General features: G+C 41.8%; 1 protein-coding gene across 4 annotated transcripts in view; it reads left to right on the top strand.

The window, feature by feature from the left end:
- Window positions 1–24,878, top strand: part of NAPEPLD (N-acyl phosphatidylethanolamine phospholipase D) — a 54,919-nt gene that overhangs the window by 5,540 nt on the left and 24,501 nt on the right. For all 4 annotated transcript variants that reach the window (XM_045864841.3, XM_045864840.3, XM_045864838.3 and 1 more), the window contains exon 2: window positions 15,671–15,977. In XM_045864841.3, coding sequence (XP_045720797.2) covers window positions 15,671–15,977 — 307 coding nt within the window. The remainder of the gene's footprint in view (window positions 1–15,670; window positions 15,978–24,878) is intronic.

Here is a 24,878-nt window from a genome sequence, read left to right as displayed (position 1 = left end):
ACTTCGCGGCTATGGTTATTGTCTCAGTTGGGATTAGTCTGGGGAGGCTTAGAGCTGGAAAATTCAGAGTGGGTATGGTGGCCCCTGAAGTCCTAGTTCTCTGTGCCATTCCTAGGAAGTGGCCCTCATACTCAGGGTGGCTCCGGCCAGCAAGATACAGGAAAAATCAAAAAGAGTGTCTCCCTTGCCCTTAATATTCCCAGAAGCAACATGGAAGACTTCTGCTTGAATCACAAAGTATCATCAATATGGCTAATCCGTGGTTGGAAAGGTGGGAAAGGTGGTCATATAGCTGGTGCATAGCTGGCTACCCTAAGTAGAACTGGGGCTCTGTGACTGAAGAAAAGGGGGGGGGACTAGATTTTATGGTAGACCTCTTCTAGTTTTTTTGTGTTTTGTTTTGTTTTTTGTTTATAGAGCATTTTTTATTTTATTTTTAAAAATTTTTTAAAGATTTTATGTATCTGACAGAGAGAGAGCACAAGTAGGCAGAGTGGCAGGCAGAGGGAGAGGGAGAAGCAGGCTCTCTGCTGAGCAGGGAGCCCGATGTGGGGCTCGATCCTGGGACCCTGGGATCATGACCTGAGCCGAAGGCAGATGCCCAACGGACTGAGCCACCCAGGTGCCCTGATTTTTATTTATTTTTAAAAGATTTTATTTATTTATTTGACACACAGAGCGAGAGTGTGAGCACACACAGGGGGAGTAGCAGGGAGAGGGAGAAGCAGACTCCCCGCTGAGCAAGGAGCCCGATGTGGGGCTCCATCCCAGGACCCCGGAATCATGACCTGAGCCGAAGGCAGATGCTTAAACGACTGAGCTACTCAGGCACTCCTAGAGCATTTTAAAAAATTTTATTTATTTTTTTGAGAGACACACACACACACACACACACACGTATACACAAGGCATGGGGGGAAGGGGCAAAGGGAGAGGGGGGAGAGAGAGAATCCTAAGCAGCCTCCACGTTCAGCTCAGCACAGAGCCTGATGTGGGCTCCATCTCAAGACTGTGAGATCATGACCTGAGCTGAATCCAAGAATGAGACACTTCACCGGCTGAGCTGCCCAGGTGCCCCAGCATCTTCTAATCTTTACCACTAGGTCACAACTTTACCGCCAGAGAATTCAAGGCCTCAAGAATTCCCTAGGATTTTTCAGTTTTTAGTTCCGTGATTAGTAGTAGGAACGCCCTCTGTTGGCTTTTGTCTCACTGTCCTTTGGTTACTTTTGCTTCTATAATTTTATTCCCAATGAGTCTTTTTAAAAACAATTAACTCTGTCCCAGTGAAGATTAGGAGATTAAGCTCCTGTTCTTCATTTATTCATTCAACAAATATTTATTGAATACTCCTCACATATAGGCTGCTTTGGGTTATTATAGACATTGTGAATCATCATCGATTATGTGCCTTTTTCTTTTGGTTTGGCTTCCTGGGAGCACAGACTCGAATTTGTGACTCAGCTGGACTGAATACAAGTCTGTGACCTATCAAACTTTGTTCTTAGCCGTGGTCTTCCTAGTCCTAGCACCCTGTGGTCACCTTGGGGTCATGCTCCCTCTCTAAATTGTAGTGTGGGGCAGGGAGGAAGAGTAGGCTTTATGGTTGGCAGTTGCCAGGCTAGCATAAATTTGGGGGTATCAGAAAGTCCCTTTGGTCCTTCTTAAATGCCTGTCCTACTTTTATGCCAATGACTAATTCGAAGTAGCCATTCTTAACCCTGCCTGTGTATTGGGATCACCCACAGAGCTTTTAAAAACTATCTGGGGAACCCCCACCTGACATTTTGATTCAGAAGCCTCAAGTATAGTTTTTAAACCATAGGTCATTCTGATGGGCAGCCAGCCTTGAGAATCCCAGGTTTAAGGCTTTGTACCCAGCTGACTTGGAAATACTTAGAGAGGAGTCCCATGTCGCTACCTGTCAGTTATATTAGACATCAGATCCTTCTTTAACAACCTGTTTTGGCCACCGGAGGGGGAAGTGGGAGAACCCTGAGACTAGTAGTCACTTGGTTTGGAGATAGAAGATAACTGAAATGCTTTAGGGGACATTTAGCCAGAGTTGGCCTGGCTTGCCTGTTTTGCCTGCTCCTGTGATGGAAAGCTTTTCCTTTGAGCCAAAGAATCTTGATAACTAGGGCTCTGGCGCTGGGGAGAGTGCTGATTGTAGGTGTGGCCACTATTAGGATCCTGAGTTCACACATTTTTCTCCCTGGGGGGCGGATGGGAGATAAGGGGGTGAGGGTGGAGAGGATTATTATGTTCAGAACCAGGAAGGACACTGTACAGTTTTAGGGTCTCCTGGTGAATTCAGAAAGTTGCTGAGGCCACAAGGAGCTATGGGTTTGCATAGGAATCCTGTGGAGAATTGTGGTTTCATATTTGAGTTGTGTGAATTCCAGGAAGACCAGGGCTGCTTTTACTCAAATATAAGAACAAAAACACATTCCAGAGTTTATTTCATTTCAGTTTATTCATGCCATTACCCTTAGCTCCCGTATTTTATTAGTGCAGAAATTTAAAAATGGATTATGTGCTTAGAATATAATGTGGCTTACAGTTATTGTGGGCTTACTGTGTGCCAGATGCTGGGCTACGGATCACGTACATTTTGTCCAATACCACAATGAGTGGGCATCAGACAAGGAAACTAAGACTTAGAGGTGACAAGGATACCTGCCAAGTTGGGAAGTATCTATTTTAAAATGTTTAAATTTTGGGGGCTCCTGGGAGGCTCAGTTGTTGGGCATCTGCCTTCGGCTCAGGTCATGATCCCAGGGTCCTGGGACGGAGCTCCATATCAGGTTCCCTGCTCGGCGGAAAGCCTGCTTCTTTCTCTCCCACTCCCCCTGCTTGTGTTCCCTCTCTCGCTGTGTCTCTTTGTCAAATAAATAAAATCTTTAAAAAAATAAAATGTGGGCTGCATTCAGAAGCTTATGAGCCTCTTTGGCGTCCCTGATCCTGTGGATCACAGAACTTCTCATCATTGTGAACCTTTGGCATATAAGGAAAAGTATTTGGGGCAGTTGTTTTGGAAATGCCTTATTCTAAAAGCTATAGTTTTTGGTATTCATAGCTGACACTTCTGTAAACCATTTTCTCCAAAATCTGTAGGGTTGCTGAAGATTTTTTTTGCTAGGATGTAGATATAGTAGACGTTCAAACTGTTTGGTAAATGTCTCTAGAAATGATTGAAGTATAGGCCCTTACAAATTATACCTGAAATCTTTTTAAAGGGTGAAAATCAAATGGCTGTTTGATGATCAGATTTGTCATGAAATCTCTTCTGAAAATATTTTAAGCTCTACATAATCTCCTGGTCTGCCTGGTAAACCCGTGAAGCTACACTTTCTCCAAGTAGCTAACATTGCTGTTCTCAGATAAAAAATACTGTGCTTGTCCCTTGCTAACCCAGCCTGGGAAGGTGGCTGCATCTGAGCTAACTTTAGCTGGGGACTTCCTACCAGGCAGTAGAACTTGGCAGGGGCACACCACAGTGGCGGCCACGTTAGAGGGGGGCAGCCCTTCCATGGCCCGAGCAGGCTTTCTGGTGTAGCCACAGATTGTTAGAACTGGGGAGGTTGAAGGGGCCTTAAGGCTGTGACTCAGGCCTCTCGTTTTACAGATGGAGAAAGTCTTAATGATAGTAAGTGACTTTTTTTTTTTTTTTATTAAGACTTTAGGTATTTATTTGAGAGAGAGAGTGCAAGTGCGGGGAGGAGCAGAGGGAGAGGGACAAGCAGACTCTGCACGGAGCATGGAGCCCGATGTGGAGCTGGATCCCACAACCCCGGGATCAGGACCCGAGCCAAAATCAAGAGTCCGACGCTCAACTGACAGAGCCACCCAGAAACCCCGATAATAAATGACCTTTTAAAGCTTACAGGCTTCAGTGTGGACAATCTCGACTTATTATGGTTTGACTTCCGATTTTTCAACTTTATGGTGGTGGTAAAGCCATACATATTCAGTAGAAACTGTACTTTGAATTTTGAACTGTTCCCAGGCTAACAGTTCATGATATGATTCTGGCAGCTGCAGGGCTCCCAGTCAGCCCTGTGATCACGAGAGTCCACAGTCGACACACTGACAGCCATTCTGTCCCCCACATAACCATTCTGTTTTTCACTTTCAGTAATATTCAATAAATACATGAGCTGTTCAACGTTTTATTACAAAACCGGCTTTGTGTCAGATAATTTTGCCCAACTGTAGACTAATGTAAGTGTTCTGCTCATGTGTAAGGTAGGCTAGGCTAAGTTGTGGTGTTTGGTAGGTTAGGTGTGTTAAATGCGTATGTTGATTTTCCACTTTCAATATTTTCAACTTCAGGATAGGTTTGTTTGGATTGTCACCCTGTTGTAAGTCGAGGAAGATTGGTACAGTGAAAGTTCGGACCAGACTGAAGTCAGAAGTAAAAGAGAGTGCTTTCCTCCTCTTACCCTTCCTTTCTATCCAGGATCTATGAAGATCTCTTTTCTTTTTTTGGGAGAGAGAGAGCACATTGATGTGTGTATGAGCAAGGGGGAGGGTAGAGGGAGAGGGCAAGAGAGAGAATCCCAAGCAGGCTCCATGCCCAGAGTGGAGCCTGATGTGGGGCTCCATCTCAAGACCCTGAGATCATGACCTGAACTGAAATCAGGAGTCGGACACTTAACCAGCTGAGCCACCCAGGCGCCCCTCCATTCCTTTTCTTTATGGAATATATATTTTTATGGGTTATACTTTAAAAACAAGCAACTTTCTTTTTGCATAATGGATTGAGACAGAGACAGGAGAGAGAGAGGCCACACTTTGAAAGTGTATTTTTGTTCAAATCTTGGCTGAAGGAATAATGAAAGGACACATAAGGTCCTATAACAGATTGAGGATACACTTTCAAGTTTCTCAAACTTCAGGCTAGTCTTTCCTCCCCCATAATCCAGAATTGGATCTGAACTTTTTGTTTGCATTATTTTTAAGATACTAAGGTGGTGATAATTATTTCAGTTCAGTAAACATCCTGCTTTATGCAGGTTTTCTCAATTTGCCATAACATGCCACTTTATTTTTATTTTTTTTAACATGCCATTTTAGTAGGATTATCCTAAGGATTCCAGTTGCAGTACTGTAGGTGGTATTTTAAAATGGGCTTTGGTCTGAAGCTGCCTTGTTTATTGTTTCTAATTCTAATCAGAGCTTTGCTTTCTTATTTACTTATAGGAAAAACTCTTATAGAGGAAGCACTTACAGTGTATGTATTTTGGTGACTTAAAATCTTTTAATAGCCTGTGAAATGACTTTTTAGTTCAATATATTGAATTTTGCCAAATAGCAAAGAATATTTGGTGTTCTGTAATGAAGAACATTTGTTGTCCTTGACTAGTTTTGGAAAAGAAAACATGTTCTCTAGTTTGTATCCTGGAGAGTCAGGTTGAGTTCTGCACTCACTCTTCTCAAAACTGTCTATTCTGAGTCTTCAGTGCTTTTGGTAAGGTAACATTTCTCTGTGAATTACTTGTGTCAGATGACACAACACAGTTTAGTAACAAATTCCATGTCCTGGGGCGCCTGGGTGGCTCAGTCTGTTAAGCGTCTGCATTTTACTCGGGCATGATCCCAGGGTCCTGAGATCAAGCCCCCTGTCACCCTGCGTTGGACTCCCTGCTTGGCGGGGAGTCTCCTTCTCCTTCTACTTCCCCCCACTTGTGCCCATGTGCGCACATGTGCTCTCTCAGATAAATGGATAAAATCTTTAAAAAAAAAAAATTCCATGTCCTTATTTAAGGGAAAAAAATGCTTGGGGTCTCGGGAGTACGGTGCTTCAGAAGCAGTAGAACAGTCTTCCTGCGGAATTTTTTTGCAAGAGTCCGTTTTATAGCGCCTAGAAGAGGCAATGTGGAAACAGGGCATGATTGGGTAAGAGGTTGGGCATTTTCGTATAGGGCTAGCAGGCCTGTTTTTAGGGTAAGGTAAGCTCGCTAAGCTGAATTGGAGGACTGTGATAGGATTCCTTGACAAGGGTTTCCCATGAGTGCAGGCTGACTTGGGTTTAAGATTTGTGGGCCAAGCCACAAGGGCAGTTTCTGTTCTGTGGGTCCTGATAAGCGAATTAACTTTATCATTTGTTGAAGTAATTTTTCTGTCTCTAATCCAATGAACACTTTATAAGGCAAAATTAAAGTTTTTTTTTAACACAAGAAAATACTTTGATTTTTATAAAGGATCAGGAAACTTAGACTTTTTATAAAAATACTTTTTTAAAAAATATTTTTATTTATTTATTATGACAGAGAGAGAGAGACAGTGAGAGAGGGAACACAAGCAGGGGGAGTAGGAGAGGGAGAAGCAGGCTTCCCATGGAGCAGGGAGCCCGATGTGGGACTGGATCCCAGGACCCTGGGATCATGACCTGAGCCGAAGGCAGACGCTTAACAACTGAGCCACCCAGGCACCCCTAAAAATACTTTTTTTTAAACATAACATTTTTAAGGAAAGAACAGCAATCTGTTTTTTTTTTTTTAAAGATTTTATTTATTTATTTGAGAGAGCGAGAATGAGAGACAGAGAGCACGAGAGGGAAGAGGGTCAGAGGGAGAAGCAGAGCCCCCGCCGAGCAGGGAGCCGGATGCGGGACTCGATCCCTGGACTCCAGGATCATGACCTGAGCCGAAGGCAGTTGCTCAACCAACTGAGCCACCCAGGCGCCCGAACAGCAATCTGTTTTTAAGTCTATCTGGAATTCTAGAGTGTTCTCTTTCACTTGAAACAGCTCAATTAGATCAAAAGGTTCTAGTTATCATGTTCTTTATATTTTTATTGAACATCAGTAATAGTAGTAGTCACAATTTGCATTTGGATAGTGCTTGGGGATACTAGCCTATGATGTCATTGCTCCTCGTTACAGTCCTTCAGGGAGGCATTTGGTTGTTATCTTTATTTCACAGATGAGTAAGGCCAGGTCGAGACAGGTTAAGTTACTTTCCCCACGATGATCTCTCTCTAGTTAGTGGTAAAGCTGGAGTCCTGTCTTCTACAGGCCCCACTAATGTTCTTTTCACTTTTATAAAGGTTAATTGTTTGCTGTGATAAATAGATTTCTATCATATATACACATATATCATATTTTATGTATATATGTATACACATATGTATTCTAAAATATTTTTGACTCAAAAGCTATTAGTAAAGGTTGTCATAACTCATTTTTAGTATGCTCCCAGGTCTTGTATATTAAGCTATTTGTTTCCCCTTAACTTTTTAGTGAAACTGGTTGTTAAGTCAACAAAGTGAGTAAAAAAAAAAAAAAATGAAATGCACTGCTAACAACGCGGTACTTTCTTTGTTGATGTATGGGGTGTACATACCTCTCACAGAACATTCTTCCTTCCATTAGCCAGTGTACTTCCCACGCTGGGACATATCTCCCCTCCCTACCAGACTCCTGAATGCATGTGGACACTAACACCAGTCTTCGGGGAAACTATTGAAATAGTTTCATTGGCTATGTTAGCTAGCATTATATTAAAAGGACCCTTTTCACTACAGCTAGGACTGCAAATATAAAATGGTGAATTTCGTGTTATTTTAGATATCTGAAAATAGAGTTCTGAATGTTTTCCATATTTCAAGTCAGCATCTTTGTTGGTATGTAATGGATAGTCACCCAATTAGTATTTATTAAATGTCACCTCCAGGAATAATGATTTGCAATGTCATGGTTTATAAGCACGCTGAAATCCCAAACATACATTGTACTAATGTAATTTGTTTCTTTAAGTTTCTAAATGATAAAGCAATGCATTCAATTCTAGGCAGCGGGCAAATCTTAAATGTCAAAGAAAGAAAGGATAAAACATTTGCTTTTGAAATAGAGAGGGCTTGGTTTTTGAAAGTGTTTTACCCATGTGTGCAGTTATTGAAATAAAATATTTGTACTTGGCAGACTTGTCTTCACCAAATGTCACAGCTCAGATCTCTCTTTGGGTAGAGACGTTGGGGTAAGTCCTTCTCCTAGTAAGTAGGCAATTAATCTTCAAAGAAATGTGGAGAATGTAGTTGATAATTACTAGATGGAATTTATGTTGTCCTCTGTGTAACAAATTGTTCTTTAAACAAAGAGCATTTATATTTTATATTAGTTGTCATAGGGCTTTGTTTAAATCTGCTTCTGGAGTCTAAGTCTAGCTTTTTAGTCCAAATTTAGCTGTTGTTCACATAAGAAAGAAGGGTCAACACATTAATTGCGGTTCTGATTATATTTAATTACCAAGGCTAATGTTTTTGCTCCTTTTCCAAAATCTCTATCTCCATATAAAAACTGGTGTATTTCATCAGTGTCAAGACAGGCGTTTTATGCACATTTGAACACCACTGATTCCAGGTTATGTCATATAATGGGTGATCTTATCATTGATAATATTTTTACAGTCTTAGTGGCACATAAAAGAACCGTGTGCACCATTCATGGTGCCTTAAATTGGATGAAAATCAGCGTGACGTAAAGATCTTCATCAAGTTTTGGACTCACTTTTAAAACACAGGTTGTTTACCATGTATATGTACTCAGCAGTATGCACATCTCCTTTCGCTTACTGTTGGCCTGAGATCAAGGCTGAATTTTTACTCGTTAAATTTGGAGAGAGATCTATAACCAGAAATAAGGAGATTTGCTACATTTAATTAAGGAAACTCCAGCCTGGCTATGTTACGGGGTTTGTCTGAATTTCCAAAGCTGAAAACGAGTTACATATACAGAACCCACTCTTCTTGAGTCCTTGTTCTTCCCATCATTTTATCTTTGGTGCTTGAACATGACCCTTGTGAGATTGTTGTTGTGCCCTCCAGAGCGGCCAGAACACTGATAGTTGATGAGGACCCTTTTCATGTGACCCAGGCTCCTGTGTCTCCACCTGCCGAGGCTCACTTTGTCACTGGAGCACCTGTTGGTAGAGCTTGTCACTTTGCATGTTCACCGAGTGGACTGCCAGTACTTTTCCTCCAAGAGAACAAGTCCAGATTGTTACAATTCAGGTTTTCATGTCCTTCTGTTTGTTTCCAGATCATTTCACACTAACAGTGCCTAGTGCCAACATTTTGTGTTGCTTGAACACTTTCGTGGTCATATATAATCCTGTGAATATATGTCCAGGTATTGAAGGATATTTTAAAAATCATGTGCAGGGCGCCTGGGTGGCTCAGTCGTTGGGCGTCTGCCTTCGGCTCAGGTCATGATCCCAGGGTCCTGGGATTGAGTCCCACATCGGGCTCCCTGCTCGGCAGGAGGCCTGCTTCTCCCTCTCCCACTCCCCCTGCTTGTGTTCCTCCTCTCGCTATCTCTCTCTCTGTCAAATAAATAAATAAAAATCTTTAAAAAAAATTAATTAAAAATCATGTGCAAAGGCCCTATGATGGAAGAGGTGGCCGTGAGGTGGGAGCGTGGTGCATTTGAGGAAGTAGATGAAGGCCCTGTGTTTGTAGCAGAGCAGAGTGTGGGCAGGGCCAGAAACACCCTCATGGACCATCTTCTTACTGACTTTTGCCCTCATTCTGAGAACCAAGGGAACCTTCTGGAGGTTTTTCCTTTTCGTTGGTTTTATCAGATCTGCCTTTAAAAGATCATTCCTGAAGACTGGATTTGGTGTGCATTGGGGTGAAGGGCATGTTAAGAGAGGATGACTCTTTGCTGGAGAACGGTTTCCATGGATGGATTGGGGTGAGAGCCTGAGTGGACGGGAGGAAAGAAAATGGGAAAAGCATGCAGAGACCGTTTATTTTTCAAGGATAAAGCAGATCACTGAACCCATTTTTCACTCCTTCTACTCCCGGGTCCCTGGAAACCTCTCTGTTTTCTTACTTTCACTTGTATCACCCCCAACACAACCTGGGTTCCAGGGTCATCATGTCCATGGGTGTCCATGAGCACTTCTGCTTGGATTCCTCCCTGTTGTCTCACACCCTGTCTCAAGCTCACTGGGTCAGAAAGCCACCTTCTCTTCCACCCTCCAAACACTTGCTTTCCCCTAATTCCTTGGCTTGGTCATCGGTGCTGTCATTTCTGACTCCTGCCACTTGTCTACCGATGCATCCCCCATCCTGCCCTACAAACAGCCAAAGTGTGCCACCATCCACAGACTCAGGTCTTCCTGATTCACCTTCTGGTTTCTTGGATTTATTCTTTGTTTTCTCTTCTGTCACTGCCTCCTCATCTTTTGACTGGACTGCTATCTACCTCTTAGTATTTCAATTAGAAATGGGCATTAGGGATGCCTAGGTGGCTCCTTTGGTTGAGTGTCTGCCTTCGGCTCAGGTCATGATCCTGGGGTCCTGGGATCGAGCCCTGCGTGGGGCTCCCTACTCAGCGGGGAGTCTGCTTCTCTCCCTCTGTCTCTCCCTCTACTTATGTGTTTTCTCTCTGTCAAATAAATAACATCTTAAAAAAAAAAAAGGGCATTATGATACCTACCTTGAAATGTTGCTAGGAGCAGAAATTTAAATGGAATTTGTGAAACAGGGAGCAGAGTGTTTCACTATTACTGGATGTTCTGGGCTGCCTATTTCCTATTCGCAAATTTATCTGCCTGGCTCCAGTGTTTAGCCACACCCTTTCATTTTTATCCTACTACCAGAGTTGTTTCCTTTTTAGCTCCTTCATTTTTTTCTTCATTGCTTACAGGGTAGCCAGACCTCCTTAAAGTCTCAGGCCGGGCCCCAACTCGGATCCCAGCCTTCATGCGTTTGCTGTTGGCTGTTACAAGCCTTCCTTACTTCTTATATTCCAGCCGCATCGGACCACTCTATGTTGTCTCACAACTCTATTTTTTTAATTATGTTAATCACCATACATTATGTCATTAGTTTTTGATGTAGTGTTCCATGATTCATTGTTTGCGTATAACACCCAGTGCTCCATTCAGTATGTGCCCTCTTTAATACCCATCACCAGGCTAACCCATCCTCCTACGCCCCTCCCCTCTAGAACCCTCTGTTTGTTTCTCAGAGTCCATAGTCTCTCATGGTTCATCTCCCCCACTGATTTACCCTGCTTCATTTCTCCCTTCCTACTATATTCTTTTTTTTTTTTTTTAACATATAATGTATTATTTGTTTCAGAGGTACAGGTCTGCGATTCAACAGTCTCACACAATTCACAGTGCTCACCATAGCACATACCCTTCTCAGTGTCTGTCACCCAGCCACCCCACCACTCCAGCAACCCTCAGTTTGTTCCCTGAGATTAAGAATTCCTCATATCAGTGAGATCATATGATACATATCTTTCTCTGTTTGACTTATTTCGCTCAGCATAATACCCTCCAGTTCCATCCACGTTGTTGCAAGTGGCAAGATTTCATTCCTTTTGATGGCTGCATAATATTCCATTGTATATATATACCACTTCTTCTTTATCCATTCATCTGTCGATGGACATCTTGGCTCTTTCCATAGTTTGGCTATTGTGGACATTGCTGCTATAAACATTGGGCTGCACATACCCCTTCGGATCCCTACATTTGTATCTTTGGGGTAAACACCCAGTAGTGCAATTTCTGGGTCGTAGGGCAGCTCTATTTTCAACTTTTTGAGGAACCTCCCTACTATTTTCCAGAGTGGCTGCACCAGCTTGCATTCCCACCAACAGTGTAGGAGGGTTCCCCTTTCTCTGCATCCCCGCCAACATCTGTCGTTTCCTGACTTGTTAATTTTAGCCATTCTGACTGGTGTGAGGTGGTCTCTCATTGAGGTTTTGATTTGGATTTCCCTGATGCCGAGCAGTGTTGAGCACTTTTTCATGTGTCTGTTGGCCATTTGGATGTCTTCTTTGGAAAAATGTCTGTTCATGTCTTCTGCCCATTTCTTGTTTGGATCATTTGTTCTTTGGGTGTTGAGTTTGGTAAGTTCTTTATAGATTTTGGATACTAGCCCTTTATCTGATATGTCATTTGCAAATATCTTCTCCCATTCTGTCGGTTGTCTGTTTCTTCCGCTGTGCAAAAGCTTTTTATCTTGATGAAGTCCCAATAGTTCATTTTTGCCCTTGCTTCCCTTGCCTTTGGCGATGTTTCTAGGAAGAAGTTGCTGCGGCTGAGGTTGAAGAGGTTGCTGCCTGTGTTCTCCTCTAGGATTTTGATGGACTTCTGTCTCAGATTTAGGTCTTTCAACCATTTTGAGTCTATTTTTGTGTGTGGTGTAAGGAAATGGTACAGTTTCATTCTTCTGCATGTGGCTGTCCAATTTTCCCAACACCATTTGTTGAAGAGAGTGTCTTTTTTCCATTGGGCATTCTTTCCTGCTTTGTCGAAGATTACTTGACCATAGAGTTGAGGGTCCATTTCTGGGCTCTCTATTCTGTTCCATTGATCTATGTGTCTGTTTGTGCCATTACCATACTGTCTTGATGATGACAGCTTTGTAATAGAGCTTGAAGTCTGGAATTGAGATGCCACCAGCTTTGGTTTTCTTTTTCAACATTCCTCTGGCTATTCAGGGTCTTTTCTGGTTCCATACAAATTTTAGGATTATTTGTTCCATTTCTTTGAAAAAAGTGGATGGTATTTTGATAGGGATTGCATTAAACGTGTAGATTGCTCTAGGTAGCATTGGAAGAACAAATATTGTTCTTCCAATCCAAGCATGGAACATTTTTCCATTTCTTTGTGTCTTCCTCAATTTCTTTCATGAGTATTTTATAGTTTTCTGAGTACAGATTCTTTGCCTCTTTGGTTAGATTTATTCCTAGGTATCTTATGGCTTTGGGTGCAATTGTAAATGGGATCGACTACTTAATTTCTCTTTTTTCTGTCTGTTGTTGGTGTGTAGGAATGCCACTGATTTCTGCGCATTGATTTTATATCCTGCCACTTTACTGAATTCCTGTATGAGTTCTAGCAGTTTTGGGGTGGAGTCTTTTGGGTTTTCCACATAAAGTATCATATCATGTGCAAAGAGTGAGAGTTTGACTTCTTCTTTGCCGATTCGGATGCCTTTTATTTCTTTTTGTTGTCTGATTGCTGTGGCTAGGACTTCTAGTACTATGTTGAGTAGCAGTGGTAATAGTGGACATCCCTGCCGTGTCCCTGACCTTAGGGGGAAAGCTCTCAGTTTGTCCCCATTGAGAATATTCGCTGTGGGTTTTTCATATGTGGCTTTTATGATATTGAGGTATGTACCCTCTATCCCTACACTCTGAAGAGTTTTGATCAAGAAAAGATGCTGTACTTTGTCAAATGCTTTTTCTGCATCTATTGAGAGGATCATATGGTTCTTGTTCAACATCTGCAGATCAATCAGTGTGATACAATACATTAATCAAAACTCTATTTTGACTTTGCTTTTGTGGTTTTTGAATCAGAGGGCCCATTTCTCCTTCCTCCTTATCCTCTGATTGTTTCAGTGAGCCAAAAATATATTACATAGTTGGTAGGAATATTATGTATGTATTTATATGTATATGTGTGTATATGTACATATAGGTGTATGTGTCTATATAAATAGGCCCATGTACATATCTCATAAGCTATTTATCATCACAAGGGGTTGGTAGCATCAGGTCAGCTCTGCCATCTGTTAGACATATTACTGTCAGGAAATAAAGTCTCTCAATTTGGTGCATTTACATCCGTTAAATGAAGTGGGGTTTGAATGGTTGGTCTTTGTTCTTGCCCTTTGTAAAGTCCTGGGCCTGAACTCAGTTGTAACCCAGGGAATTATAGAGCAGTTCTTTGAGAACTGAGATAACTCACCCAGATTCTTTGCTTTCTGATGGAATTTAAAGAATTGAGATATATGGCCATGTGGTAGGATTTAGGGGAAAAAAGAATTAGCATTTGGTGAGTGGCAACCCCTTTATGGGCGTTATGTCATTTGATCCTTTGAATCCCCATGAGATAAGTAGGTGTTTTACAGATGAGACAATTGAGGGCTAGAAAGGTGGTTATTTGCCTAAGATAGAAAGCTTGTTAGGCTCTCTTAGCCATTAGGCTCTTCCGCAATCCATGGTGGCTGACCAGCAACAGTGTGTGCTTTAGCTTTTGCCACCTGTGCTTTCTTAACACTGATCATTCCCTAGACCATAGACTATTTTACTGTAGACGGTTTGGAAAAATAGTTTTAGTTCATTGTACGTGTTCATCCTAGCCTTTGCGTTCTTTCCCTTGCCCTCCTGGACGGTATTTCTATGGTAAACGTCATTGCGGCCATAAAAATATTTGGCTTTCTGTTGTGTTTATTTTGTTAGGGTTATGAAGTATATTTTGTGTGTGCACTGTATTTAAACTGGACAGAAAGCAAATGTTTAATAGACTAGGAAAGAAATGAAATTCATGGCAGATTAATGCATATTCTTTTTGGGGGGAAAGATTTATTTATTAGAGAGAGCTTGAGCAGGGGGAAGGGCAGAGAGGGAGGGAGAGAGAATCTCAAGCAGATTCCCTGCTGAGCACGGAGCCTGACCCTGAGATCATGACCTGAGCCAAAATCAAGAGTTGGATGCTCAACTGAGAGCCCCCTCTTTGCCCCTGGATAAATGCATATTCTTAATACGTTATCACTTTTAAGTGTCTGGAGTACCTACATAGCTCAAAATGAAGGATTTGGGTTCCTTGAGTTAAGTGGTGGTGGTAATAAGGTCAACAGCAACAGCTAACATTTGTTGAGCTCTTACCTTGTGTGTATGTGTTATATTTGTTACATACATGTTACATGCATGTTTCTTTTAAAAATTTTTTTAAATATTTTATTTATTTGAGAGAGAGAGAGCATGAGAGAGGGGAGGTCAGAGGGAGAAGCAGACTCCCTGCCGAGCAGGGAGCCCGCTGCGGGACTCGATCCCAGGACTCCAGGATCATGACCTGAGCCGAAGGCAGTCGCTTAACCAACTGAGCCACCCAGGCGCCCTATATACATGTTACATGCGTGTTTCTAAGTGCTTTATTTGTATTAGCTTTTGAAAACCTCTCAGTAAGCCTCAGAGACAGGTGCTTTTGTTATCTCCATTTTACAGATGAGGAAATCGAGGCCCAGAGAGGGTAGGAAACTTAACCAAGGTCACTGCACTGTCTTGGCAGTTATAAATCTGAGTTAATTCAAATTGGCATGGTTAAACACTTAAATACATTATCGAAATGTCTCTCCATTAATGTTGTTGTCTCCTTCCCTGGGATCTGAACTCAGTGTGTTTTTTAGGGGAATTGGGAACAGATTATCTTCAAAGTAAAAATGGCTAGGCCTAGTGGAGTTATATGTAAATCACTGGGAGTACTGAGTAATCCTCAAGGAACTAAAGCAGTCCTTCTCACTGTGTGCTTTTAACAATAATATTTTTAAAATTGTATGAAAATATTACAGATTCAGAAAGGTGCTTTAATTGTACAAGATATCATTGAAATGGAAAATTTCCTATGTTTAAATGCTGCCTGGTAGATGGACATTGCTTTGGATTACAGCAGATAAGGAATATTTAAAAGCTTTGGCAGGAATAGGTAAAGCAAACATCTTCTCTATTTAGCAAGGAATAATACTGGATTCAGAAATTGTATTTTGCAGGAAGAAAGCTTGAGCTGATAGAGACATACTGTTTTTATAAGTTTGAGGAAATTTCTACTGGCTAAGAAATAATACTGTGGACGCTGTGTAATAAGTTTTAATGCCTTTATGTTAAAGTATTTTTCCCCCCTTCTGTTTTTTTTAGTTCTGCAAAGGACATGGATGAAAATGAAAGCAGCCAGTCCCTGATGACAAGCAGCCAATATCCTAAAGAAGCAGTAAGAAAACGCCAGAATTCAGCCCGGAGCTCTGTAGGAAGTGATTCTTCTAGGCTTTCCAGGAAAAGTTTCAAACTGGATTACAGACTAGAGGAAGATGTAACTAAATCAAAGAAAGGAAAGGATGGCAGATTTGTCAACCCATGGCCAACTTGGAAAAATCTGTCCATTCCAAATGTTCTCAGATGGCTGATAATGGAAAAAGATCACAGCAGTGTTCCAGGTTCCAAGGAGGTAGCATTTGGTTTTCTTGGGGGGGGGGGGCCTGCATATTTACTCTTATTATTAATTTTTCTGTGAATTGTATTTTGACACTCAAGTTAGTTATTTGAGCCCCTTTTATATGATAAGGTCTAGGGCTAGGTTCTGGGGAGAAAATTGAATGTAGTGCCCTCGAGTTCATATTTGAGCAACAAAGTACATATATGAATAACCAGTTCTGATCTGGTGGCAACTAGAGGTTGGAATAGAGCATTGTTGTAGAAGTATGGGAAAGGAAGCAATTGATTCTAGCTGGTGGGGCTGGAGATGGCTTCCCAGAGGAGGTGGTATGATACTTGAGCGGGGCCTAGAAGATGAAAAGTGTTTTGGCAGTGGTTTTCAGGTGGGTGATGGCATGAACAAGGTCATGTCCTGCAAGTGCAGGACATAATACCGTAAAGTAGGAACCTGATGTGTGTTTGGAATATGAATTATGAAGGTTAAGGCATTGCCCAGAGTGTTTGGCTTTTTTTTCCCCCGCATCCTTGGATAAAGCTGCTAAAGCTGTAAAAAAAAAAAAAAAAAGGTCTTCAGATAACCTTTCCAGACCTTTAAAAATTGGCAGTAGGTTGGGCGCCTGGGTGGCTCAGTTGGTTAAGCGACTGCCTTCGGCTCAGGTCATGATCCTGGAGTCCGGGGATCGAGTCCCGCATCGGGCTCCCTGCTCGGCAGGGAGTCTGCTTCTCCCTCTGACCCTCCTCCCTCTCATGCTCTCTGTCTCTCATTCTCTCTTCTCGCAAATAAATTAAAAAAAAAAAAAAAATCTTAAAAAAAAAAAAGATTTAAAAAAATTGGCAGTAGGTCACTGACCTTTAAATATGTGAGTTTTACCTAGGATCAAACTTACTAACATTTGGCATACAGTTTATTGGAGCAGTGTAATTATATTTGCCAGGGGGTAGGTAACAATGAATAGCAAGAGCCTTTTTTCCCCCTCTTCCTCCACCTTTCTTAATTTCTTGCCCCTCTCCGCCACCTGTCTCCCCTGTCCTGCCAGGCTTTGTGGGGAGTGGGGAGAGATGGAACTTGATGTTGGAAGTGGGGGATGGGATGAAAAGAGTGGGGCATCCTTGACGGCTTGATCTGTGGTGGGAAGGGCAACAGGGGTGGAGGTGGTTGGGGAATGGGGGGTGGGGTGATGGTGGTAGATCTTTCACCTTGGTAAATGTTTCTTTTCCTTTTTTTTTAAAGGATATGGGATTAACAAAAAAAAAAGACCCTGATGTTTTCACTTTGATGCTAAGGAATGTTCACAGTATTAATCGTAGTTAACAAATTGATTAATGTAAATAATACTTTTCCAACACCTTATTAGAATGAGGCAGGGCATTAATAGATAAAACCTTACTACATGTTTCAGTTTTGAGAATGGGAGGAACAAGAACCCCCCACACACACTTGTTTTCTCCTTCTGGAGAACCCATATGAAGAGCAACATGGAACGTAGCTGTGAAGAGGAGGGGTAGGGCTGGAGGCCAAGATGGATAGTCTACCTCTTTGGGGTATATTTCTTCCCTTTTTTTTTTTTTTTTAAGTATTTATTTATTTATTTAGAATGCACGTGTGCACGAGTTGGGGGCGGGGCAGAGGGAGAGAAAGAATCCCAAGGAGACTCGGCACTGAGTACAGGCCCAACATGAGGCTCAATCTCATGACCCTGAGATCATGACCTGAGCCGAAATCAAGAGTCAGACACTGAACTGATGGAGCCACCCAAGCGCCCTTCTTCGGTTTTCTGAGCCACAGGTTCTAAAACTGCAGAAGTAAACAATGGTAACTTTAGTTTTGTTTTATTTCACGTGGGAAATCAGTGATCACATGAAGGCAGAAATACATCTGTGCATTCTAAGGATTTGGAGATAATCTAGAAATTGGGTTGAATCTCTGAGAACTTGCCAGGTTAGTGGTTCTGAAACTCTTTTCAATCCTGACCCCTTTTGAAATCTCATGGAAGCTGTGGGCCCTTTACTATAATTTCATCGAGTTCGTGGACCCTCTCAGGCCCTTCCAGTAACTCATTCATTCACTCATTCATTCATTTAGTGAGTATTTATTGAGCACCTGCTGTGGGCGAGGCACACAGTTCAGGTGATAGAGCTAGAACCATCAACACAGCAGAAAGACACCCAGACATTCTTAGACCTTAGGTTTAGCGGAAGAGAGAAACCGTAAACAGATGGGTAAATTATATGGTATATTAAAACATGACTAGTGCTTTGAAGAATAATAAAGCAGAGAAGGAAATTAGGGGGTGAGAGCTGCATTTTTTAATGAAGTGTAAGTTTTTTTTTTTTAAAGGCAGGAGATTTTTAATTTTTAAAATTTTTACTTTTTTTAAACATTTATTCATTTTAGAGAGAGTGTGGGGGAGGAGCAGAGGGAGAGGGGGAGAGAAGCTCAAGCAGACGCCATGCTGAGTGTGGAGCCCAAACAGGGGCTCGATCTCATGACCTATGAGATCATGACTCGAGCCGAAACCAAGAGTCAGATGGTCAACAGATTACGCCACCCAGGTGCCCCAGCAGGAGATTTATTAAATTGAAGTATAGTTGACATATAATATTAGTCTGAGGTGTATAACATAGTGATCTGACAGTTATATTCTTTACTCAGTTCTCACCATGATAAGTGTAGTTACCCACTGTCACCACACAAAGTTATTACAATATTATTGACTATATTCACTATGCTATACTTTTCATTTCCATGACTTAATTTAATTTATTTTATTTTTGGGGGGAGGGGCGTAGGGAGAGAATCTCAAGCAGGCTCCATATCACCCAGTCTGGAGCCTGATACGGGGCTCGATCCCATCACCCTGAGATCAGGACCTGAGCCAAAATCAGGAGTTGGACCCTCAACCGACTGAGCCACCGAGGTGCCCCCCCATGACTTAATTTATTTTACAACTAGAAGTTTGTACCTCTCAATTCCCTTCATCCATTTCACCATTCCCCTCCACACCTCCTCTCTGGCAACCTCTGATTTGTTCTCTGTATGTATGAGTCTGTTTCTTCTTAAGTTTACTTGTTTGTTCACGTGTCTTGTTTTTTAGATTCTACATATGGGTGAAATCATATGGTATTTGTCTTTCTCTGTCCAACTTATTTCACGGTGCTAGTAACAATCTTGTCTTTGCAAGAGAAAAAGGCATATGACCTGAGAACAAAGCCATCAAAACATTGCCAAGTAACAATATTATTATTTGCAGCATAGAACAAACAGAAGCATATGCAGAATCTACTTGAAAACCCTTCTTGTGTTATTTTTTGAAATCACGTCCTCTGATTATTGGCTCAAAAAGCTGAGATCAGGATGAGTCTTAGCAGGTATTAAATGCAACTCTCAAAACAGAAACCAGCAAACATCCTTCAAAATGAAATTAACCATTCACCTGTTGATGGACACTTAGGTTGCTTCCGTATCTTGCCTATTGTAAATATAGTTTAGCTTTGAATACAGATAGCATACAATGTATGTGTTAATCGACTATTTATGTTATCAGTAAGGCTTCTGCTCAACAGTAGGCTATTAATAATTAAATTTTGGGGATGTCAAAAATAATACAGGGGTTTTTGACTGTGCAGGGGTCAGTCGCCCTAACCTTCACATTTTTCAAGGGTCAGTGACAATACTGCGGTAAATATAGGTGTGCATAATATCTTTTTAAATTAGTGTTTTCATTTTCTTCAGATAAATACCCAGAAGTAGAATTATTGGGTCATATGGTATTTCTATTTTTAATTTTTTAGGGAACCTCCATACTGTTTTCCATAATGGTTGCACCAATTTACAATCCTACCAGCAGTGCATGAGAGTTACCTTTTCTCCACATCCTTACCAAAACTTGTTATTGTCTTTTTTAGCCTAGCCATTCTGACTGGTGGGAGATGATATCTTACTGTGGTTTTGATTTGCATTTCCCTGATGATGAGTGATGTTGAGTATCTATATTTTCATGTGCCTGTTGGTCATCTGTATGTTTTCTTGGAAAATGTCTATTCAGGTCCTCTGTGCATTTTTAAATTGGATTATTAGGTTTTTGCTGTTGGGTTGTATGGATTCTTTATGTATTTTGGATGTTAATCCCTTATCAGGTATATCATTTGCAAAGATCTTCTATTCAGTAGGTTGCCTTTTTGTTTTGTTGGTGGTTTACTTTTGCTATGCAAAAGCCTTTTAGTTGGATGTAGTCCCAATTGATTTAGTCTTGGAAGATTGTATGTATCTAGGAATATATCCATTTCTTCTAGGTCGTCCAATATGTTGGATGTAATTTTTTGTAGTAGTCTCTTATCCTTTGTATTTCTGTGTTGTCTGTTTTAACTTCTCTTTCATTTTTGGTTTTATTTGAGACGTCTTTTTTTGTTAATGATTCTGGCTAAAGATTTGTCAGTTTTGCCTTTTTTTTTTTTTTTTTTAAGAACAAACTTTGTTTCATTGATCTTTTATTTTTTAAGTGTCTATTTTCATTTATTTCTGCTCTGATCTTTCTCGTGTCATCAGAGCTGCTGTTTCCTTATTTATTTTCTTTTTTTTAAGATTTTATTTATTTATTTGACAGAGACAGAGATAGCGAGAGCAGGAACACAAGCAGTGGGAGTGGGAGAGGGAGAGGGAGAAGCAGGCTTCCCTCGGAGCAGGGAGCCCTATGCGGGGCTCGATCCCAGGACCCTGGGATCATGACCTGAGCCGAAGGCAGCCACTTAACGACTGAGCCACCCAGCGCCCCTCCTTATTTTCTTTCCAGAGGATCTATCCATTGATATTAGTTGGTGTTAAAGTCCTTTAGTATTAGTGTGTTACTGTCAGTTTCTCACTTTACATCCATTAATATTTGTTTTATATATTCAGGTGTTCTTGTGTTGGGTGCATAAATATTTATAGTTGTTATAGCATCTTGTGGGATTGAACCCCTTATTATTATGTAATTGCCCTCTGTCTCTTGCTACAGTCTTTGTTTTAAATTCTATTTTGACTGATAGAAACATTGTACCCCAGTTCCACACCCCCTCACTTCCCTTTGCATGGAAATTCTTTTTCCATCCCCTCACTTCCAGTCTGTATGTGTCTGCGTGAGTCTCTTGTAGGCAGCAGATCGGTGGGGCTTGTTTTTGTTTTTTAAAGATTTTATTTGGAAAAGAGCGCACAAGTGAGCATGAGTGGGGGAGGGGCAGAGGGAGAAGCAGACTCCCTGCTAAGCAGGGAGTCTGATGTGGGACTCAATCCCAGGACCCTGGGATCATGACCTGAGCCGAAGGCAGATGTTTAACCAACTGAGCCACCCATGCACCCTTTGTTTTTTTTTTTTTTTCCTTAATCCATTCTGTCACCCTGTCTTTTGATTGGAGCATGCAGACCATTTACATTTAAAGACATTGATAGGTATGTACCTACTGCCATTTTGTTAATTGTTTGCTGGTTGATTTTGTAGTTTCCTGTTCTTTTCCCCTCTTGCTCTCTTTCCTTGTGGTTTAATGATTTTCATTAATTATGCTTGGATTCCATTCTCTCTTTCTCTCTCTCTCTCTTTATATTACAGGTTTTTGTTTGGTGGTTACCAGGAAGCTTATGAATAACATTCTGTGTATCTAGCAGTCTTATTAAGTTGATTTCACTTAAGTCTGAACACATTCTAAAAGCGCTGTTTTTTTTACTCCCTTCCACATTTTATGTATGTCACATCATATTTTACATCTTATTTTGTATGTCCCTTGACTCATTTTTATAGATGTAATTGATTTTACTACTTTTGTCTTTTAACTGTCATACTAGCTTTATAACTAATTGATATACTACCTTTACTATGTGTTTGCTTTTACCAGTGAAGTTTTCCTTTCACAATTTTCTTCTAGTTACAGCCTTCTCTTTCCACTTAAAGAATTCCCTTTAACATTTCTTGTAAGGCCGGTTTAGTGGTGATGAACTCCTTCAATTTGTTCGTCTTGTAAACTCTCTATTCTCTCTTTCCATTCTGAATGATAACCTTGCTGGGTACAGTATTCTTAGTTGTAGGGTTTTTTTTCTTTCAGCTCTTTGAATATATGTTGCCACTCCCTTCTGGTCTGCAAAGTTTCTGAAAAATAAGCTGATAGGCTGATAGCCATATGGGCTTTCCCTTGTATGTAACTGTTTGCTTTTCTCTTGCTGCTTTTAAGATTCTCTGTATTTAATTTTTGGCATTTTAATTGTATGTGTCTTTCATCTTGTTTGGGGTTCTCTATGCCTCATGGACCTGGATGTCTGTTTTTTTCCCCCAGGTTCGGGCAGTTTTCAGGTATTATTTCTTCAAATAAATTTTCTGCCTCTTGCTATTTTCTCTGGGAGAATGTTATTATACTTGATGGTGTCACTTTTCTCTTTTTGGTGTTCACTTGGTTGCTTTCTGTGACCCTGTCTTCCAGATCATTGGTCTGTTCTTCTACATTCTTTAAACTGCTGTTGACCCTCTAGTGTATTTTTGAGTTACTATATTTTTCAGTTCTGACTTGTTCTTTTTTTTTTTTTTTATCCATTTGTTGAAGTTCTCACTGAGTTCATCCATTCTTCTCTCTAGTTCAGTGAACATCTTTATGACCATTACTTTGAACTCTTTATCAGGTAGATTGTATATTGGCATTTGTTCTCTTTTTCTGGGGTTTTGTCTTGATTTATCATTTCGATCACATTCCTCTGTCGCTGTGTTTTTGTCTGACTCTCTATGTCTTTTCTGTGAAGTGGGTCAGCTGTGTCTCCTGGTCTTGAAAGTAGTGGCCTTATGTAGAAGGTGTTCTGTGGTGCCCAGTAGTGCAGTAGCCCCTGGTCACCAGAATCAGGTCCTCCAGGGTGTTTCCTGTTTGGGCTGCGTATGCCCTCCTGTTGTGGTAGGGCTGCTACAGCTATGGGTGCACTGCTCAGTGGGGTCAGCCTTGCTGTCTGCAAAGACCAGCTAGGACTCTTGTGACTGCCTTGTTTGGCAGGGTTTGCCCCCTACACCACTGATTGAGAGGCCTGGCGGCAGCCTCTGCCAACATGTAACTAGATGCAACCAGCTCCTCCGTCCTGAGGGGATTGCTCTGGAAGGTGGGGGTCTTGGCTGAGGCTGACCACAGGTGTGCAAGGGTGATGGTGTCTTTGGAGGGGCAGTGGTCCCAGCTGGGTCTGCCTACCAGCTACGGTGTACGGCAGTAGGCACTCTAGATGTATGCTGGGTCTGATTGAGGCCTGCTGCTGGTGTGGTTGGATGGGGCCAGCAAGGGTGTGTTAGATGGGGTGGGTCTGCAGGGGAACACCTGTGTGGGGCAAGCAGTGCTAGGTAGAGGGAGAGTGTCAGAACTGGTTCTCACGAGTGTCTGGCTAGTTAGGCAGAATGAAGGCAGAATGAAGGCAAGAAAAATGGCATCCAGCAGTACCCCTGTTCCCAGAGAAAGCTCCTGCAGATCCTTGCCTCTCTGGCACACATCCTAAAATTAGTCAGTAAATCTCCTTCTGGTATACCTCAGGCACTTTTCCAACTGCTGCTTCCGTGCTGTGTTGGGTTGCACGATATAGTGTACTGGCCCTTTAAAAGTAGGGACTCTGGTTCCCGTCTCTCTCTGGCTGTCTTGGAGCCCTGCTGATTTTCAAAGCTCTTGGAGCTAAGCCCCTGATTTTCAAGGCCGGACATGGAGACTCCTCTTCCTGGTGCAGGTTCCCAGGGCTGGGGGTGCCTGATTTGAAGCTTGACCCCCCACTTCTCAAGGAGTGCCTTCCTGCCTGTGATCTCTCTCCCTTTTGTGGGTTGCTGCCATGCAGGATTTTGGTTCCCGCCTGGGTCGCTTCCTCTCCTGCCCTTTTTTATTTTTATTTTATTTATTTATTTGTATGTTTGCTTTGTTTTTGTTTTGTTATGTTAATCACCATACATTACATCATTAGTTTTTGATGTGTTCCATGATTCATTGTTTGCGTATAACACCCAGTGCTCCATGCAGAACGTGCCCTCTTTAATACCCATCACCGGGCTAACCCATCCCCCCACCCCCATCCCCTCTAGAACCCTCAGTTTGTTTCTCAGAGTTCATAGTCTCTCATGGTTCATCTCCCCTTCCAGTCTCCTGCCCTTCTTGATGTGGTCTTTTCTTTATGTCCTTTGCTGTGGAAGATCTGCTCTGCCCTTCTCAGGCTGTTTTCAGAGTGAGTTGCATTATGTGTAGTTGTTGCCTTCGTGTGTTTATGGGAGGAGGTGATCCTTGGATCCTTTTATTCTGCCATCTTCTTTAGCGCCCCCTCCCTTTTTTTTAATAGAAAATGTCAAAGGAGGGATGCCTGGGTGGCTGAATCGGTTAAGCATCTGACTGTTGATTTCATCTCAGGTCATGATCTTGGGGTCATGAGATTGAGCCCCACTCGAGGCTCTGTGCTGAACGTGGAGCCTGCTTGAGATTCTCTCCCTCCCCCTCCATCCCCCCCCCGCCCCTCCTTGTAGTCCCTCCCCGGGCGCTCTCTTTCAAAAAAAAAAAAAAAAAAGGAAAGAAAGAAAATGTTAAAGGAAGTCTGGGTATGTACCACTTACATGCAGGAGAGACATCTTTTTTTTTTTTTTTTTTAAAGATTTTATTTATTTGACAGACACAGCGAGAGAGGGAACACAAGCAGGGGGAGTGGGAGAGGGAGAAGCAGGCTTCCCGCCAAGCAGGGAGCCCGATGCGGGGCTCGATCCCAGGACCCTGAAATCATGACCTGAGCCGAAGGCAGACGCTTAACGACTGAGCCACCCAGGCGCCCCGAGAGAGAGACATCTTATTCTAACTTAAATTTTATTTTTTTCTTACCTACATCTTGTTTCCAGTTAAAGCTAAGAACTAGATCAAATGCATGTTGACTTCTTTTATTTGCACATGTAACTGTAACTCC

This window comes from Mirounga angustirostris, unplaced genomic scaffold (genome assembly GCF_029215605.1).
Source record: "Mirounga angustirostris isolate CCGP_5_RB_7025 unplaced genomic scaffold, mMirAng1.0.hap1 SCAF_12, whole genome shotgun sequence".
NCBI lineage: Eukaryota > Metazoa > Chordata > Mammalia > Carnivora > Phocidae > Mirounga > Mirounga angustirostris.
Note: the sequence above shows the minus strand (reverse complement) of the source record. Positions and strands in the feature narration are given on the sequence as shown.